The sequence below is a fragment of the Agelaius tricolor genome, unplaced genomic scaffold (assembly GCF_023055355.1).
Source record: "Agelaius tricolor isolate 1412-34295 unplaced genomic scaffold, bAgeTri1.0.p SCAF_12, whole genome shotgun sequence".
In the NCBI taxonomy this organism is placed as follows: domain Eukaryota; kingdom Metazoa; phylum Chordata; class Aves; order Passeriformes; family Icteridae; genus Agelaius; species Agelaius tricolor.
In genome coordinates, this window is record NW_027269272.1 from 2,716,093 (window position 1) to 2,736,874 (window position 20,782).

General features: G+C 43.2%; 1 protein-coding gene across 2 annotated transcripts in view; it reads right to left on the minus strand.

Moving 5' to 3' along the window:
- LOC139594747 (glypican-5-like) overlaps positions 1 to 20,782 on the minus strand; it is a 381,452-nt gene that overhangs the window by 149,017 nt on the left and 211,653 nt on the right. For both annotated transcript variants that reach the window (XM_071437119.1, XM_071437118.1), the window contains one exon: positions 17,501 to 17,621. In XM_071437119.1, coding sequence (XP_071293220.1) covers positions 17,501 to 17,621 — 121 coding nt within the window. The remainder of the gene's footprint in view (positions 1 to 17,500; positions 17,622 to 20,782) is intronic.

Consider the following 20,782-nt stretch of genomic DNA (forward strand, 5'->3'; position numbering starts at 1 on the left):
AGATTGTTTGTCTCCAGTTCACTCCCATGAACATGTCACTTTGAAAAACTGCTCACAGAGGCTCCTCTTATAGGTCCTGAAAGCAAACAAGGCACAGCCCTGAAAGGATGCTGAGCACTTTCTGATTCTGTTTGCAAGGCTGATCATTTGGATCTGGACATATGGCAGCATTCAAAACACTCCCTGCTTCCTTATCAGCAGGCTGCATTCTGCTCATTTGCTTCTGGCTATTAAAAGCTCTGTTCAAATTTGACTATCACTTGAATCCACTTCAATTAGTTATTAGACATACTTTTATAACTGTGAAAAAGTCCTCATCACATAGAAGAATAATCTTCCCTATCAGAATTATTAATAAATTAGAGCTGGAAACCTTTCCTAAATGTTGGAAACAACAGATTGTGTGCATCAGGGTATTTTTCTTTTAGTTACACACGTTAAAATCATGTAGAGGCCAACCTAAAATTCATCTTCAGATGTGCCTGAACTGTGTAAGACTGAGGACACGTTGTGGCTGCTTCTAAACAATTCAAGCCTGTTACCTGTCCCTCTGGGGGTGTGTGTGTGTGCTGGGGTTTGCACACTCCTGAGAGCCTGACACACACAGACACCTGGGCAGGAGCACATGAGACAAAACTGGGGGGCTAAAGGAGCCTCACCAGAGGACCCCCCTTAATTCCCTTTGTTGTTAACAGAGAAGGGCCATGGGGTAAAAGCCTCAGGGGTTTGATTTATCCTCTCAAAGAAGGCAACAAATCCACCAAGAGTTCAACTTCAGAAGGCTCACAGGCCCTGCATCTCACTTGTTTCTGAGCATGCATCCAGTTGTAATTCCACACAGAGTGAACAGCCAGTGGAATTATTTATATCTTCCAAGTCATGGACACAGGTAAAGATTGATTCTGGGCTTGAGCAAGTTACACATGCTGGGTCTTGTTTGCTTTACTGCACCAATGTTACCATCTGCAAACACTCCCAAGGCTGCTGTGAACTTCTGAGGGCTCTGAGCTGCTGAGAGAGGGAGAGCTGCACTGCTGAGAGAGGCACAGAGCTGCACTGCTGCCCTGCACCACTGCTGAGAGAGGCAGAGAGCTGCACTGCTGCCCTGCACCACTGCTGAGACAGAGCTGCCCTGCACCACTGCAGGCACCTCCTGCACTACTGGGAGGTTCCTGCTCCCTGAGCACTCACCCCAAACCTCTGGGCTGGAGGAAGCACCTGTCTGAGATACAGCTGATAACAGAGTGCCCATCTCACCTGGCTGAGATACAGCTGATAACAGAGTGCCCATCTCACCTGGCTGAGACACAGCTGATAACAGAGTGCCCATCTCACCTGGCTGAGACACAGCTGATAACAGAGTGCCCATCTCACCTGGCTGAGATACAGCTGATAACAGAGTGCCCATCTCACCTGGCTGAGACACAGCTGATAACAGAGTGCCCATCTCACCTGGCTGAGGTGCAGCTGATAACAGAGTGCCCATCTCACCTGGCTGAGATACAGCTGATAACAGAGTGCCCATCTCACCTGGCTGAGACACAGCTGATAAAGGATGCCCATCTCACCTGGCTGAGACACAGCTGATAACAGAGTGCCCATCTCACCTGGCTGAGACACAGCTGATAACAGAGTGCCCATCTCACCTGGCTGAGGTGCAGCTGATAACAGAGTGCCCATCTCACCTGGCTGAGGTGCAGCTGATAACAGAGTGCCCATCTCACCTGGCTGAGATACAGCTGATAACAGAGTGCCCATCTCACCTGGCTGAGACGCAGCTGATAACAGAGTGCCCATCTCACCTGGCTGAGATGCAGCTGATAACAGAGTGCCCATCTCACCTGGCTGAGACACAGCTGATAACAGAGTGCCCATCTCACCTGGCTGAGATACAGCTGATAACAGAGTGCCCATCTCACCTGGCTGAGATACAGCTGATAACAGAGTGCCCATCTCACCTGGCTGAGACACAGCTGATAACAGAGTGCCCATCTCACCTGTCTGAGGTACAGCTGATAACAGAGTGCCCATCTCACCTGGCTGAGACACAGCTGATAACAGAGTGCCCATCTCACCTGGCTGAGACACAGCTGATAACAGAGTGCCCATCTCACCTGGCTGAGACACAGCTGATAACAGAGTGCCCATCTCACCTGGCTGAGATACAGCTGATAACAGAGTGCCCATCTCACCTGGCTGAGACACAGCTGATAACAGAGTGCCCATCTCACCTGGCTGAGACACAGCTGATAACAGAGTGCCCATCTCACCTGGCTGAGACACAGCTGATAACAGAGTGCCCATCTCACCTGGCTGAGATACAGCTGATAACAGAGTGCCCATCTCACTTGGCTGAGACACAGCTGATAACAGAGTGCCCATCTCACCTGGCTGAGGTGCAGCTGATAACAGAGTGCCCATCTCACCTGGCTGAGACACAGCTGATAACAGAGTGCCCATCTCACCTGGCTGAGGTGCAGCTGATAACAGAGTGCCCATCTCACCTGGCTGAGACACAGCTGATAACAGAGTGCCCATCTCACCTGGCTGAGACACAGCTGATAACAGAGTGCCCATCTCACCTGGCTGAGACACAGCTGATAACAGAGTGCCCATCTCACCTGGCTGAGACACAGCTGATAAAGGATGCCCATCTCACCTGGCTGAGACACAGCTGATAACAGAGTGCCCATCTCACCTGGCTGAGATACAGCTGATAACAGAGTGCCCATCTCACCTGGCTGAGGTGCAGCTGATACAGGATGCCCAAAGGATGGCTCTCCTCCAGAGATGCCTGGGCTCTGCACAGCCCCCAAGGCAGCCTGGGGAGCTGTGATGGAGGTGTGCAATTCCTGCACATGAATCACTGCCTCTCATTCCTCACTTGGCTCTTGGAGTTAAGGCAACACCAAGGCTCCCTGTCACCATGATATTTTCAGAAAAATCCCCTTTTTCCAGGATTTTCTTTTGGGAAACTGAGAAGCCTCAGAGAGGAATGAAAACAAGAATTATCTGATTGCTGCTCCTGTGTTTGCTGCTTTGGAATGGGGCTTGGACATTGTTTACCAACAGGTGAATGTTTGATTGGTTCCATGTGAATTGTTTTAATTAATGACCAATCCCAGTCCAGCTGTGTCAGACTCTGAGTCAGTCACAGGTTTTTATTATTCATTCTTGTTAAGCCTCCTGATGTATCCTTTCTCTTTCTTTAGTATAGTTTTAGTATAGAATACATAATATAATATAATATAATATAATATAATATAATATAATATAATATAATATAATATAATATAATATAATATAATATAATATAATATAATAATATAATCAGCCTTCTGAGAACTTGGAGTGAGATTCTCATCTCTCACCTGGTCCTGGGGACCCTCACAAACAACACAGCTCCCCAGTTCTGAAGGGACTCAGAATGCTCTCCTGGGCCCCTGTTCTGCATAATGCCAAGTTCATCCATGACATCTGGGACTGGGAATCCTCAGCTCCAAGTAGAGCCACTCCCACATAGCTGTACTGAGGCACAGGCTCATTTCAGATGCAGCAAAAAGGCAAGTGAAATAAATGTATTATCTCATTTAAAATGCATACAGTCCCAGGAAGCAGGATAGATTGGAGGTGTCACTGAACAGTGCATAGTAAATAAATCATATTTGCAATGCAAGACACTCCAGCCAGCCAAAGCCTGAGGTGCTCAGGGGCATAGAAACTGAGGGCCTGGACAATTGCAGGACTACAGAGCTCCAATCTTTAGGCAGCATTTCCCACCATGAAATCACAATTAAAGGCAGAAATCCCATCTGTGTTCAGGAGGCAGAGCTGTCTGCAAACCCACCAGAGCTGTGGCACACACCTCACTGCTATTCAAAATAATGAGCAAATGGCTCCTTGCTGTAACACCCCAGGCTTTCCCAGCACACGTGCACAGTAAATTTTCCTCCAAGCCGCCAGGATATGCAAATCCTGTGCTCTGAAAATGAGGTGGCTGCTGCTTAATCAGTACTCTCCATTTATTTATGTCCACCTGTCTGCTGGGAATCCAGGTCCCAACAGGAATCAGCTTCACACAAGAGATGGAGACACTCTGTCTGCCTTGGCTGTCATTTCCTTTGGATGTTTTCCTGTAGGAAGCAGGAACTTCCAGGTGTCTCACTGGGCCACATCAATGCTCCTGCTTTACACACTAGAACATATTGCAGTGTATAAAGGTATTAAGTGCCTGTTCTGTGCCCAAGACTTATTGTCCTTGAATTCAAGCAGGACCCTGAGAACACAATAAACAGGAAGGAGTGAGGCACTTAAGAGTAGTACACTTATTTTCATAGAGATAAGCAAGCAAGCAAACACAAAGCAGAAGGGCACCAGGGAAGAGATGGAATCTCTCCCTCTGGAATGATGCAGGTCCTGGTTTTACAGGGCCCTGGATAACCTAATCTAAAGCCCTGCTTTCAACAGAAGGCTGGATTGTCTCCAGACTGTCCCTTCCAATCTCAAATTATCTACTATGTAGTAACTTTACTAAATGCTGGTACAAGATGCTAGAAGACTCAGAATTAAAATATATGCCTCTAAAAATAGTTTTATTGCTAATGCACTTTGAAAAAAAAGCCTTTAATCTCAGCTGACTATTACATGCCAGCCATTCCCATCAGTGCTCTGTGGGGGTCTCTGCATTTTGTCATTTAAGCACCATGTGAGCCACACACACAGTGCTGGACCTGGACTTGTACAGAGGCTGAGGAAGGTCTGATTTTTACCATTCCTAACTATCCAGGCAGAACAATGTGTTGGAACCCTGGCTGCTGAGAATTTCAGACTTTCTGTGCTGCCAGGCAGGAGAACACTGCATTTGACCTGAGGCTATGGAGAAGCTTCCAAAATGGAATGGCAGAACTGGGATTGTGGGTGTGGAGTTTGAATAGAAGTGTGTGATATCACAGAGTGGAAAACTTAGAGTTTGCCATAGACACATTTTATGAGAAATCCTTTCCTTAGGATTTTTCCTCCTGAGAAGCTGAGAGGCCTCAGGAACAAAATGTAACCAATGGTATCTGCTGCTGTGGAATGCAACAGGTGCATCTGGGATTGGGCTCATGTGGCTGTTTCTAATTAATGGCCAATCACAGCCCAGCTGGCTTAGACTCTCTGTCTCAGACACAAGCCTTTGTTATTCATTCTTTCTTTTGCTATTCTTAGCTGGCCTTCTGATGAAATGCTTTCTTCTATTCTTTTAGTATAGTTTTAATATAATATATATCATAAAATAATAAATCAGCCTTCTGAAACATGGAGTCAACACTCTCATCTCTTCCCTCATCCTAAGACCCCTGTGAACACCATCACAAGTGTTTAAGGTTTTAGAATATAGGAATATATATAAGGCAAGATGGAGCCTTTAGGATGGAGGCTGCTCCTTGCTCTCCACCTTCTGCTCCATGGGTTTGGGTGGTTTTGTGTAATTGGATAAAAAAGTCCCCATTGCAGGCATGGGTGGTTGGTTATTGGGTTAAAAGTGAAAATAATTTAGGTGTCATTTCTTAATTGTACAGTTTACCCTTAAAAGACCTTGTAGAGAAAGATAGTGACTGCCATTTGTAGCTTGTTAGTTGAATGCTGTAGAACTCAGGAATTGTAAGAGTGTAACATAGATAGAAAACAATAAACATTTGAGTCTGAGCACAAAATATCATCTCGAGTGCCTTCAATCCCAACCAAGACAGAAGCAGAGAAAAGAAGCCAAGAACCAGCCAAGAATGTTCATGGAAAACTGTGCCAGAGTCTCCTAGGACCAAAGCCATTCCTTGCTAGGTTCCCCTCCTCAGCCCAAGTGCTGCCCTGGTAGCTGACAGGGCTGAATTGAGTTAGGAGCAAACTGCACAGACTGTCTGGAGTGGAATGAAATCAGCTGCTCCACTCAGTTTGTCGTGCCTTTAAATAATGCAACTAACTCAATTGTTGTAAAATTGACTCAAATGAGGCTCATTTGCAGAAAGAAAACATTGCAATATGGTAAGAAAGGCCAGTAAAAAAGAAGGGTAAAGACTAATCTATATGCTCCTAAAAGCCACAGATGGTGAAAATGAGAGCGTGGTAGGGTTTGTAAAATTCCTGCTAAACCTTTTCACATTTGCTGAGCTCATGTTCTTTGCAAATCTCTAAGAACTGACACAAAAGCAAGGAGACAAAAAATAAGAAACAAACAGTTATAAACAGAAGTGATGCTCCCTATGAGATGGCTCTCTCACACCTGATGTGTTGGAGTTCTGGATGCTGAGAATTTTAGATTTTTCTGTACTGACAGACTCTGACCCCCAGGAGAGCACTGCATTTGACCTGAAGCTGTAGAAAAGATTCCAAAATTGATTGATAACACCGAGATTACAGGTGTGTAGTTTAATTAGAAGTGTGTAATATCACAGAGTAGAACACCTAAAGTTTGGAGTTTTAGAGTATAGCAGTATATATAAGGCAAGATAGAGGTTTTAGAGTGGTAGTTCTAGAGTTCAGCTCTAGGTAGTTCCAAAACTCTAGTTTTAGAGTGGTTGTTCTTCTTTACCTTCTTCTTCACCTTCTTCTTCCTTCTTCTTCATAGGTTTAGGTAATTCTTTATAAGTAGACAGAAAAGTCCCCATTGGGGACTTCAAGTGATTAGTTATTAGGTTAAAAGTGAAAATAATTTAAGTGTCATTTCTTAATTAGATAGTTTAACTTTAAAAATCTTATAACAAGAGACAATTAGCCATTTTGTACCTTATTAATAAAAGACTACAGCACTCCCTGCTGTGCTCACTGTGTGCTCACTGGTGTCAGCCAGCAGGCAGGTAAGGCTGGCAGGGAACTCAGCCTCTGGTGTCTGATGGGAATGGTGGGAATTCTGATCAGTGGGATCAATGTGCAGCATTGAGTCTGCAAGGAGAAACCAGGCTGGGAGCCACACAGAACTGATGCTGCTGAGGAGAAGGGTTTCCCTGCAGAAGCAGGAATTGCTGCACTTGAGGAGAGGTGGGTCAGGGTCAGGATGGCAGAAGGATCCTGTGCAACCCCAGGGCACACAGGGAATATTCATTCCTGTGTCTGCTCTGGGCTGCCCTGACCCCCAGGGCAGCACTGACTCTGACCCTCATCCATGGAGAAAGTTTCCCAGACATCAAGACAGACTGGAACCCACAAAAGTGTGCAATAGATTATAGAGAGCAGTGCAGGTGCATCACTGGGTGAGAAATTGAGGGTTTGGGGTTTTTAGTGTGCTGTGGATGGCAGCAAGATGGAGGCACAGGGTGTTGTCCTGGGTTTCTTCTTCATGCTGCTTCTTCCTTCTTCTCCATGGGTTTGGGGGGCATTTTGGAATTGGGCAGAAGAGTCTGCACTGGGGGCTCTGTGGGATCAGTTCTTGGGTTCAAAGGGAAAATAATCCAGGTGTCAGTTGTTAATTGGACAGTTTAGTCTTAGGAGACCTTGTACCAAGAGATTGGTGGCCATTTTGTGCCTTCTAATGAAAAGCTGCAGAACTCACAGCAGTGAGACTGTTTGACTGATAAGGAATAATAAACACTTGAGTGTGAACATGAAACTGCTGTCTGGAGTGCCTTCAGTGCAGAGCCAGAGGAACCCACAGCTGGCACCCCCACAACTGGGACCCCCACAACTGGGACCCCAGCAGGCTCCCAGCTCTGCCATGGGGCAGAGGGCACCTCCCTGCACCTGGGGAGCCCAGCCCAGCCCTGCTCAGCACCCACAGCTCTGAGAAGCCCCAGCTTTGGGGAACAGGCTGCAGTGAAGCTCCAGGAGCATTTCAGAGCTGCATCCTGCTTTGGGTAAAAGAGCAGCAGCAGCAGTGACTGTGTCTGACTGGTGCTTTTTGATTTTACTAATTAGGTTGATCCTACACACATCTTGCTTTTTTGATTCCAACTTGGCAGAGGAGCTTGTGAAGAGATGAGGAAAATGAGAGTCTGATAAGCTAGGATCAGTTCTGGGTTTGGTGAACTCCCAGCCTGGCTCAGGGCTGTGTGAGATGTAAGATACCCAAACCTTTACAAGTACTATGCACACCACCAAACCAGTGCCAGAGTGTCAGAAGCAAAACCAACCTGGTTTAAGACTGAATTTCTTTGAAGTGACAAAAAATGCTGTTTCACAGCAGTGGTTCTGCCTGAAACAAGAGGATTGTTTCCTTAAGTCCTCCTGTTCACTAATTACTTGTGCATGTTTTCCTAAGTAGAAGAGCAAAGCTCTTGCTGGCACGGCCTCTCCCCAGCATTCAGCCTTGCTCTCTAAATTCCAAACTGTAAGGCAATGGACATTGACAGAAGAGCAGCAAGAACTCCTCTGCCTTGCTCATGGTCCTGCTCTCTCCTTCAGAGACTCCACTGGGAAGTTTGGACAACCTCACCTCACAGCCACCATCAGCTCCTCTGCTCTCCAAGGAGGACGTGACTGCTCACATGGCACCAAACATCCACAGGTTTCAACTCCCCACACTGAGGACACAGATTCAGAGGGGCAGACAGGTAAGAACCATCTCCCACAAAGCTGCCACAGCTCACTAACCCAAATCTGAGGCTGCAGGTGCTGTCCAGGCCCTGCTCCCCAGCTGGTGCAGGGAGCTCCTGGGGCTGGCACTGGGCAGCCAAACCAGGCTCACAGGGACACCTGAGCTGGCTTCCAGCCCAGGTCTGATTCATCAAGCTGTGCTGCAACACAACCCAAATTACTGCTAGAAGCACCTGGTTTGCTGTAGCTGGGAAGTTGGTGCAATGTATTTGCAGGGGTTAGGCCACAGAGTGCACCAGCACTGCCTCTGAGTTTGGAATCAAAGCCTCAGGAAGTCATCAAGGATATTGGAACAGAAATTGTGCTAAATTAAGAAAGAAGAGGCTGAGAAACTGAATACCAAGACTGCAGGAATTGGAGAAGACTGTGAAGCACCTGGACTGTGACCAGTCACATACTGTGAGAAATGCAGGCAGAAAATGAGGGAACAAGACCAAGGCACCCATCAAGAAGTGTGCACTTGGTAGTTTGTAGAATCTATAAATATGTGTGTATTGTAAACAATAAATGGCTTCTGCTTGCTCACATTGGTCAGTTGTTCAGGAGTCCTGGATCAAATCTGCTATCATGACTGGATTGAGAATCTAAGGTTCTGTTTCGTGTGGTGGTGGAAATTGGGGGGGAGGAGGAGGAATGGTTTTGGAAGGTTTTCATTCTGAGTTCTGTGTGTCCCTTTTTTCCATATTGTAAGTGAATAAAGTTCTTTCCTTTATTCCTAAGCTGGAGCCTGCTGTGCCCTATTTCTGGTCACATCTCACAGCAGCCACAGGGGAGAATATATTTTATATATGGGGGCACTGGCATTGCACCAGCATCAAACCAGGACATTTTCCCACAGGAAGAGGCTGAATCCTTCAGCAGATGAATCCACTCACCACCAGCAGTGCAGCTCCACTTGGGCTCCACACAACAAGGCTGGGTTTGATGGCCTTGGTCCTTCTCTCCTCTCCTGCTTTTTCTGCCTGCCTGCTCCCTTCAGCAGCAGAACAGAAAGAGAGGAAAATGACCTTGCTCTGCTTTTGGACAATGATCAATCAATTGTTTAAAGACCTTTACTCTACCCTAAAGAAAACAATGATAAACCCATAAAGCTCTGCTTTCTTTTCCTATTATGCTAAACTTACCACCTCCAAAAATAAGCCCATTATTGTATCTCAGGAATTAGATCAAAAGTAAATACCATGATCTCACTTCTAATGGTAATTACTTAAACAATGCATGTAACTCAGAATTACTAGAGTGATCAGAAAAATATAGGTAAAAGAAGAAAATAATTATGAATTTGTAATTTCAGTTAATTAATTCAACCATGACTGCTGCCTTTTGTCTATAAAAAAATCAATTCCCATCAAAAGAACCAGGCCAGCCCCCGAGTCCCCCTCCCCTGTGAGACCCCAGAAAGGGAAGTGCAGTGACAGCTCCTGGCCTTGGTGCTCTCTGCAGCCCTGGAGCTCCCAGCCTGCCCTGGCCAGCTCACAGCACATCCCCATCTCCTCAGCCATTCCACCAGAGCACCCCAAACACCTCCCAGGGCTCAGGTTTCCCTCAGCAGCTGCAGGGGCTGGGCACCCACCCCAAGGGACAAGCCCCATATCTGTGTTTTCCCAGGGTAAGACTCTCCCAGCTTTGTTTTTGTGTGTGAAATGCTTTGGCTCAGCTCTAGATGGGAACAGTAGCTCTGCCCTCCTCTCCCCCACTTGGCTCAAGTCACTCCTGAGATTCAAGATGTGATCTTGATTTATTAAGACTAATTTCCCACAATGAGCAAAAGAAAACACATACAATGGTCCATCTGGGCAAATAATTTCTGAGAAGGCTTGCAAGACAAATAGCACAGCACACTCTGAGACACAACACATGAATAATAAAAGGGCCATTTTAGCATTATATATTTGCTGGCATATAATAAGATATGCTGGATTTACACTGAGGTTTAGATTTGTCTTGTTTTAAAATGCTAAATTCTACTTTAGTGGAGCCAGTATTTCACATTACTGTTTCTACTGAAATCCTGATGCTGGTTCTAGTACTAAAAGGTAATTTCTCAATTCTAATTAAAATTATTTAATTCTATCTCAAGTCACTATGTTTAACCAAACCAAACAAATAACCTGCAGCCCTCAGACCAGCAGAAGTTCACTGATTTCAGCCAGGGATGGTATGTATCTCAATTAGCACCAAAATACAATTTTAACATATGCTGCCCATAAAACAATGTTCAGTGATGTTTTTTCAGTGCACTGGAAAGAGCTCTCCTGTTCTGATTCATGGACAAACCTCTGGCTTTGACAGGACTTTCAGTGCCACAACAGAACCAAGGTTAGAGCTTCCAAACCACCTTTCTTTTTAAAATCCAGGAGGATTGGAGAGAAGAAAATCACTGCCCACAGCCTGGAGCTGCCCAGCCCTCCAGAGGAACAGCCCAGTGACAAATCACTGTCAGCTGCTCTGATTTACATCTACATAGATAAATAGATGTATACCTATTTCCTAAGAAATAGAAAACTATACAGAAGAGAGCACACTGAGGAAGATCATTCTCAGTCTTTGAGTAAACTGGATTATTTCAAGCATTGGGATGAATTGTTTCATTGCATATGGATTGTGAAAAAGATCATAACTTATCTCAGAGCTGAACATTCAGCATCCATATCTGGAAGCAAAGACATTTTTAACTTAGCAGGGGAGAAGAAAAACTGCCCATGAATTCAATAAGGCCAAACATATTGGAAAAAAAACCAGGATGAGAAACAAACTTTGTATAATTGCTGAAGTAATCTGAGATGATAGTTTATTTGACTATAAGGGTGAACAATTTTTATACAGCAGGGCAGGAAATAAAAAACCAAAACAATACAGTTCATTTGGTCTTTCCTGGTCTTCACAAGATCCTAAACATAATTGTTTCAGGTTTCATTAATTGTGTCTTTATTTTCCTCTAGTATGTGCATGTCTTGGTGCTATTCATTAATCAGCCAAGAAATGTGGTATTAATTCAATTATCCCTGCTGTTTGCTTTAGGAGACAAAGGTGCTGAGGGCTGTTAATGCCTTCCCAGAGAGGTGAATTCAGAAAGGACCAGCACAGCTGCAGAGCTGCTTCCTTCAGTGGAAAATTGCCTTTCAGCTGACTGCAGACAAGATCCCCCTCTGAGGCTGCTCTGAGCTGCCCTGGAGAAGTGACCCCTCAGTGTGTCCTGAGCAGCTGTCACTGCTGGGAGGGGAAAATGCCATTTCTGTGCCAGTGACAGCCCTGGGCAGGGCTGTGGGGGACCAGAGCTGGTACCTGTTCACAGCCTGTGGGGGCTTTGAAATGCCAGGGGACAGAAGCAGGAAAGCATCCATCTTCCTCAGTGATGCCTTTCCTTCCATGGATGAAACCAAGAACAGAAAATTCTCAATCCTAGTCCAAGTCAGCTACAACTTTGGCTAAAAATCAAACCAACTTGTCTCCACTCATATCTCATATAAAAACTCTACGAGGTAATAAATTTTATAGATGTCTAAAAAAATACACACTTTTAAATTAAGTACTACTTAAGTGATTTATTGTATTATTCCCTATTGTATAACTCAACTAAATTCAGTTTCAAGATTAAATTATGGCTGGCTCATGTTATTGGAATGAAACATCTCAGTGCTGTTGCTTTGAACTCTGCTCTAACAGAATCCTCTGTACAGAAGTCTGAAAAGAATTAAGTTCCATGCATTTCTTAGTTCAGCTGGCAGATCCACGAGACTTTGGCAGAGAGAAAAGAAATAAAATACATGGGTCCACATTCAGCAAGATTTGCTTTGACATTACTCTCATTTTCTGCACTAGGTTATTGCATGCCTTGAACTCCAGCCATGCCCTGAGCATTCATCTCTGACAAGAGCAAAACACAAAACTGATTCACAAAACCTGTCAGGAGCAGATTGAGGCTGACAAAAACCAAGTAAGTCAAACCTGTATAATGCTTATTATACAACAATCCCTTGAGAATGTTGATACCTCCCTGCTAGTGAAGGTACAGTCACAGCTTTTTCACTTTTCCCAGCATTCTCATTTCTGCTCAGGGCAATTGATCCTTGAGCATTTTTAACCTTGGCCTGAGAACCAGTTTAGTTTGAACTATGAAAAGCATCAGGCTGAAGAAAAACATTGAAACATTTAAGTGTGATTCTGTGGCAAGAAGCAGCACTCAAAAAAGATGCAATGGGGGATTATTGTGTTTAACATCAATTGTGGTTCACACCTGCTCTATTCACAAAAAAGAGGGAGGAAAAGATGTTATTTCTGCTGCTTTTTTTCCCCATCAACCTGGGACTTCACTTGATCTGTTTTTGCATTACTAGAAGTTACTGTAAATTGTAGCTCAGTAATTCTATTGATATGTGAATCAGCCACTAACAATAAACCCTTCAACCACCTTATCTGTCAGGGATGCAAATAACAGTAATTGTTGAATAATGTTCCCTAAATTTCACTTTACTTCCACTTTGCCAAGTGGATATAAAATAGCCTGCTATTTGCATAATCATTTTAGGAAAAAAAAACAACAACGATGTGCTGAGGATTTAAGTCCCAGATGAAAAAAAAAATAAAAATGAGGAGCTGCTATAATCTCCACCAAAGTGGCATTTCAGCCTAAATGACAGCAGGAATGGAAGATGCCTTGCATACAGATTATTTGGAACATGCTGGAGCTGGGATGCACCAACTAAAACAGGAGCAGGACAAGAGATTTAGGGTCAATGGAGTTATTGGATCTTTTACCTTTGTGGACATGACATGGAGCTCACAAAGGAAGAGCAAAGGGTGGGATTTCAATGAGGGGATTTTTGGCTGCTCCTGCCTGGCCAGAGCCATTCCTGCTGGCCTGACAGAGGCTGCTCAAGGAGGAGGAGGAGGAGTGGAAGAAGAAGGAGGAAGAGAAACCATCACAGACAGCAGCGAGGAGATTTGCTCCAGAAATCCTTAGGAACTGCTGGGCTAAGGCAAATCTTTCAGGAAAATTAATGTTGATTTGAACATAGCTCTCCCCAGCCTCAGCAAACTGATCCAGAGCAGGTTATTCTGATTTCAAACACTCTGAAAACCAGAGAGAAAGTGCAATCCAGCAGGTCCAGGCTCCCTGAGGGACAGACCCCGCACGTTTCCTTGAGACAGAAATGTTATTCCTTTAAAATCTCATCACAGCTTCTCTTACCCAGGGATATGCTTTCCTCTGGGTAGCTCAGCAATATTATTGAAGGGGTAGGAGGCTGCTGGGGCCCAGGCACACAAATCACCTCTGCTGCACACTGGGCATGGCTTTGCCCTCTGCCCCAGGCTTCCTGCCCCTCTGGGGCTGCTTCTGTGTGCCAGCACTGCTCCCAACATTGCTGCAAATGTTTCAAAGGTACACACACAACCCCTTATTTGACCAGGGTTTACATTTCACCCTACATATCACCAAAAAAAAAATTAAAAATATATTCTTATGACAAAATTCAATTTGTCCATAAAATTAGGAATAGAATTCTGTATAACTCTGCGGTCTACACACACTATTGATGTCACTTTAAACTCCTGATTTAATTGGCTTTTCAGTGTCAGTTTTTATTTGTACAATAATATCACAACTGAAACAAAAATCCAAGAAGTAGAAAACAGCTACATGTGTTTGATGTTGTATGTGAAAGCCTCAGATATTTAGCAACTTCTTTGATGCTTTGATCTCCAAAGAAATCTTACTAAAATTATGATCAAAGGATTTTATATTATTCTAAGTACTTAAGAACAAACCATCTTAGGGCAATAATCAGTATTCTGTTTAATCCTTCACCCTTGGAATCCATTCTTGCTAAGCACCTCAATCTGATGGGAGTTACATTCACTTAAAGAAGATATTCTCCTGAAACTGTTACAAGTACCAAAAAGCAACACTTCCAACTTACAGACAGAGCCAAGAGCTGGATTTTAATTCTGCTGGCTAAAAAGTGCTTTCTGAGACTGTTTTTAAAATGTATGTAATTTAAGAAAATTGGTATGCAGCTCAGACCAGGCAGATTTTTATTTTTCTACAGCAGACAAAGAAATAGAATTTCCAATACACAACTACTTTTGATTTAATCTATTTCTAACTATTTCCTATTGTCAGTGTTTATAGAGCACTATTACACAGATGGATATATCTAATATTTATAAAGTAAATTAACACCCTACTTTAGAACATGCAAAGACAGATAAATAATGAATTATCCTTTTCATCAATCTGACCACATAATGCCTATTTCAGTGCAATATTAAGCACTGCACCAGACTGGTTGTAATCCCCCATGGTGAGTTAAATCAAATACAAAGCATCCCTAACCTGCAGCCTTCAGAACAGGAGAATATTAGAGACCAGCAAGGTTTAACAAAACCACTAATTACAGCTTAGATTATGGATTTATAGATTTGCTTGATGACAGGTAAGGAGGTAAGGAGCATTTTTTTAGGTGCAAGTAGAGAAATTCCTGACTCTCAGTCACAGCCTTAACAACCTCCCAGATCCTCTCTGAGCAACTCCCGCCAGTTTTACCTGTGCAGATTATTCTGCCTCCTCTCCTGCACACCCACCAGGGTGTTCCCCACTATTCCTATCCCCACCCTCTTTAATGATGGAGGGTGATGAGCAGACTGATGTGCACACAGCTCTGCTGAGAGCATCCCTGCAGGCTGGCAGCAGAACATGCCTGCTCTAAATGAAAATCAATCCTGTAAATCCATCCAGAGCTGCTCAGGCACAGGGACCACCCTGAGCTCCGGGGATGGCAGCAGCACCAGCAGTGCCACAGCTGACAACTGCTCAGACAGGAGAGTCAGACCAACACCCCAGGCACTGCTCTGGGAAGCTCTGGGAAATCCAGAGTGTCACACACATATTTCATGGAAAATCCTTTGGCTAGGATCTTTTCTCCTGAGAAGCTGAGAGGCCTCAGGAACAAAATGTAACCAATGGTTATCTGCTGCTGTGGAATGCAACAGGTGCATCTGGGATTGGGCTCATGGGGTTGTTTCTAATTAATGGCCAATCACAGTCCAGCTGTCTCAGACTCTCTGGTCAGTCACAAAATTTCATTCCATTCCATTCTATTCCTTCCTAGCCTTCTGATGAAATCCTGTCTTCTATTCTTTTAGTAGAGTTTTAATCTATCATTTTCTTTTAATATAATATCTATCATAAAATAATAAATCAGCCTTCTGAAACATGGAGTCAAGATTCTCATCTCTTCCCTCGTCCTGGGACCCCTGTGAACACCACTACAGCAGAGAAGGAATTAAACCAATTTTTAATCTTTGCAGCTGGTGTTGTTTTCTCCTAGGAATGTTTAATGAGGGTGGTGTGTCTAATGAGCCACTAGTGTGAGGGATATTGACTGAGGACCAACCAGGTCCCCCTGTATCATAACTGTCTATTAAAGTGTGTGGCTTTTAATAAACTCAGCTTTTTCCACCATGAAGAAAATGGAGTCCTGTCACTGTGGTATTTTCTGAAAAATCCCTTTGCCAGGATTTCTTCTACTGGGAAGCTGAGAAACCTCAGAGAAAAATGTAAATAATAATTATCTGATTCTCCTGTGTTTTCTGCTTTGTAATGTGGCCTGGACATTGTTTACCAACAGGTGAATGTAATGTTTGATTGGTTCCATGTGAATTGTTTTTAATTAATGACCAATCACTATCAGCTGTGTTGGACTTTGAGGAGTCAGTCATGGGTTTTTATTATTCATTCTTGTTAAACATTCTGTAAGTATCTTTCTCTTTCTTTAGTATAGTTTTAGTATAGCATTCTATAATATAATGTATTATAAAATAACAAATCAGTCTACTGAGAACATGGAGTCAGATTCCTCATCTCCTCACCTTGTCCTGGGGACCTTGCAAACCCCACAGAGTCCCATGTGATTTATTCCAATGCCACTGTGGGACCCACAGAGATGGCAGAGGCAGGCACAGCTTAACCACATCTCTGACAAACCCACAGGTTACCTGTCCTTTTGGGTAGAAGGCGGCCTGTGAAGGAAATGTTTTTCTAGGGGCAAGGTGAATTCATCTTTGGAGCACCCTGTGTCCTGACTTCAGCATTTCCAGTATGGTTGTCACACCCTCACAGGCTCATTTTGGGTTTGATCTGTTGGTATCTACACCCCTGAGTGTGGGAAATGGATTTGTAGAGAATTTTCAAAGCCTGACAGCAGGCTCATATAGTGTGTATCTGTATGCAAACCTTGAGGTAAGAAATGCTGATTTAGAAATGCCATGGAATAGGACAGACACTATTGACAGAGAAATGGAACTCGAAGTAATTTTCAAAGGATGGCCTTGTAAATAAGACTGGATACTTTAGAGAAACAGAACTATGAAAGAAGCATTGTAGTAGGATCCACAAAGAGTAATTTTAGATGATTAAGACATTTACAGCATGGTGTGGCAAAAGCTGATAGTCCAAGAAACACTTATAATGTAATTAGGAAACAGCTGGCTTCTGATAGTGATGGTGTGAATGATAACTGTAATGTCTCACCCTTCACATGAGACTGAAAATGGAATAAGAGTGTGTAAAACCCCTCTGGGTCAGAAAGGGGCTCAATCCCCCTGAGGAGCAGGAGCTGCACGAGCAGAGGGCAGTGCCCAGGGCAGGAGTGCCCAGCAGGAGCAGCTGCAGCCCAGGCCCAGGGGAACTGCAGCAGGAGCTCCCCTGCTCCTGGGGCAGCAATTTCCAGGCAATTCTGCCTCCCTGGAGCTCACAGCCCAGCTGGGACCATGGCATCTGCAGCTGCCTTTAGCCAAACCCACACCACAGCCAGCTCAGGCCTGCAGTCCTGCAAGGTGCAATATGATGATGGAATATCAATATCAATCTCCACCTGGAGATTTTACCTTCAGCTCCATAATAAAATGCTTTTATCTTGGAAAAATAACTTACTTGATTAAAGTGCTGAAGTTTATCAATTAAATTTTTGATGAGTGGGTCCAATCCTCTGACTTTCAGCTCTGGATTATTAATTTGTGCTTTCAGTCCATTGGAAACAACTCTGCTGGTGTAACTGAAAAACAGAAGAAATAACAGATCAGTGAGTGGAACCACATCCATAGAATCAAGAATCATATTACAGGGGACTTACAAAAAGAAAATGCTTTGCAGATGGGAATGAAATTTATTATAAATATTTATGTTTTAAAACACACCAATCAGAATAAAAGTCCCAGTTTCTTGCAGTATCATTTACCACTTTAAACTATTCAAGTCATGAACCAACAGCAATTTCATAAACCATGGAGAGGTTTGTTTCATTCATAATTTAATATTTGAACCTTTGTAACTAACATTCTCAAGTTTTTCCATGCAGCAGTCAAAGCTGATAGCTTCCAAAAATTCACTCTTCGGTTATTGCAGAAACTTGGGGCATTTAAGACAGAAATGATGTTTTATCAGATTGAAATAAATTCCAATGAAAGGGGGATGGGATTTGAAAAAGATTGATAATCAAAGTGTGAATTGGAGTGCTCTAGCCAGAGCAGTGGGGATGTGGGGGACAAACTCTCTGGGGACACTGCACAGCAGCAGCTGCTGCTCCCCAGAGCCCCAGGGAGCCTCACCTGTGCTGGCCCTCCCCAGGCATGGGCCACACACAGCAATTCCCTCTGTCCAATCCTGCTTTCCTGAGCAACAGCAGACTGCTCTCAACCATTTCTCTCACTGGCCCAGCTCTGGTCTGGTGTAGCCCCACATTTCTCTTCACACAGAAAAGCAAGGCACAATTCTTCCCAAGAATATTGCTGGGTTTCACATTCTCTGAACATCAGTGAAAGGAGAAACAGTTCTTATAATTTTGCTGTGCCTGTGTTTGTGCCACAGCAGAATGCAATATGGAGATTGTTCACCCACAGTGATGGGGTTTTGTTTCCTTGGCCTGTCAGGCCCAGGTGTGTGTGTGTGTGGGGACTGTTGGGTGACAGTCACCTGTGCAGTTCTGTGCAGTTGAGTGCTTGGCAGATTCAGTTTAGATGTAATGTAACATAGTGTAATATAGTATAAAATAATATAGCATAATAAAGTAATTAATTAGCCCTTTGATAAGATGGAGTCAGATGCATCATTCTCTCCCCTCACTGGGGACCCCTGCAAATACAACAGTCTGCCCAAGTGGAAAAGCCCAGAAAAGCAACCAGAGTGGTGAAACAGATGGGATCTTCCCCATGAAGGGGGTAAAAAGCTGATGGAAAAGGAGGCAAAAGATTTGCAGGGCACAAAGGCAGCTCTTGGGTTTTCCCATAATAACCTGTGTTATCCCTTGTTGATCATAGTGGAATTGTTCAACCAGTACCAACAGAAATGATGAAAAAACGTGTGGCAGATGACAAAATATTTCTGCTTAGATGCTGCTGTCTTGGTGATGTATAGAGTGTAATTTATTTTCTAAAAATGTGATTCCAAGCTGTGCTGTCCTGTGTGCTCTCCCTGGGAGATCCCTGCTGGAACAATCCCGAGCAAGCAGGAGATGGTGATTTCAGACAAGAGGGTGATTTCAGACAAGAGGGTGATTTCAGAGATGGTGATTTGAGAGGAGATGGTGATTTCAGAGATGGTGATTTCAGAGATGGTGATTTCAGACAAGAGGGTGATTTGAGAGGAGATGGTGATTTGAGAGGAGATGGTGAATTCAGAGATGGTGATTTGAGAGGAGATGGTGATTTCAGAGGAGATGGTGATTTCAGGAGATGGTGATTTCAGAGATGGTGATTTGAGAGGAGATGGTGATTTCAGAGATGGTGATTTCAGACAAGAGGGTGATTTCAGAGATGGTGATTTGAGAGGAGATGGTGATTTCAGAGATGGTGATTTCAGAGATGGTGATTTGAGAGGAGATGGTGATTTCAGACAAGAGGGGCTCCAGCTCCTGAGGAGGAGCAGACAGGGCAGAGAACTGCAGGAGAACTGCACCCCCAGCAAGAAGGGAGCAATCCCCCAGCCAAGAGCCAAAGCCTCACTGGGAACAGCCCTTTTATCCATCTGACCCAAAGCACCACCCTGCAGAGCTTTCTACTACCTCTGTACCACCTTAAAATGCTTTGAAACAAACACTATACATTTCCTGAAATATAATCTGATTATTTTACTCCTTTGCACTATCTAAACCATTTTTTTTTGTTGACATCAGATCCTGAATTACTGGAAATGTACATTAAGTAAGATCAGGAATTGGCTTGCTTTATTTAATAACCTGCAATTTAACTGAAATATTGTAGTACAGAATTGTTAACTCTGGTTACAGCTCTAATACTTTATTCCAACTAAACCCAGAAATGTCAGCAGGAATGTCCAGGAAAGCTGTATTAAAATATTGTCACTGGAGCACTCCTGAAAGTAACTGTTACACTGGAGCCCAGGGAACACTTGTGCACACAGGATTTTCATCCAGGCCTCAAGCCTCAGGCCAATGTTATTCCATTGATTGATCAGGCTAAGTTATGATACATAAAAAAAAAACCCAAAAGCAAATCATAAACAAAAACCCAGCCTCCCAAACCCAGCTTTTCAGTATTTCACAAAAACAGTATCAATTTTTTAGATCTTAGGTAAAGCACATCTCAAGTTTAAAAAAAGATAAAAAGTGAAATGCTGTTTACCTAGCAGACTACATTTCAACTGAAGGCATATGCTTATATTTTATCAATAAATAAAGATAAATTAAGATATCTGAGTAAAAAAAACATTTTAAAAAGCCAGATGCTGTTCTGAAATGTGTCTTTTTAAATTCCTAATATGAAAAGGAAGCAAGGTACAGCTTTCTCAAAGTCAAATACGCCTTTAAAAAAAAAAAGGCAAGCAAGCATATAAAATAGAAATAACTTTGAATAAAAAAAATTATTTTCTAATAAAATAGAAATAACTTCAACTTCCGGGGAAATGGGTGCAGGAGCTGCATTAGGGACAGCTATATAGATAATATATATATATGTATATATGTGTGTGTATATATCTCTATATATACAATATATAAAATATATCAAAATACATATTTTTAATATATACAATATAATAAAATATGTATTAATTATATAATACATAATATATAAATAGTATATTAATAATAGAAATTACTCATATATAAATATACCATAAAAAAAGCAAGTATATAAAATAGCAATAACTGAATAAAAATATTTTCTAATAAAATAGAAATAACTTCAAATTCTGGGGAAA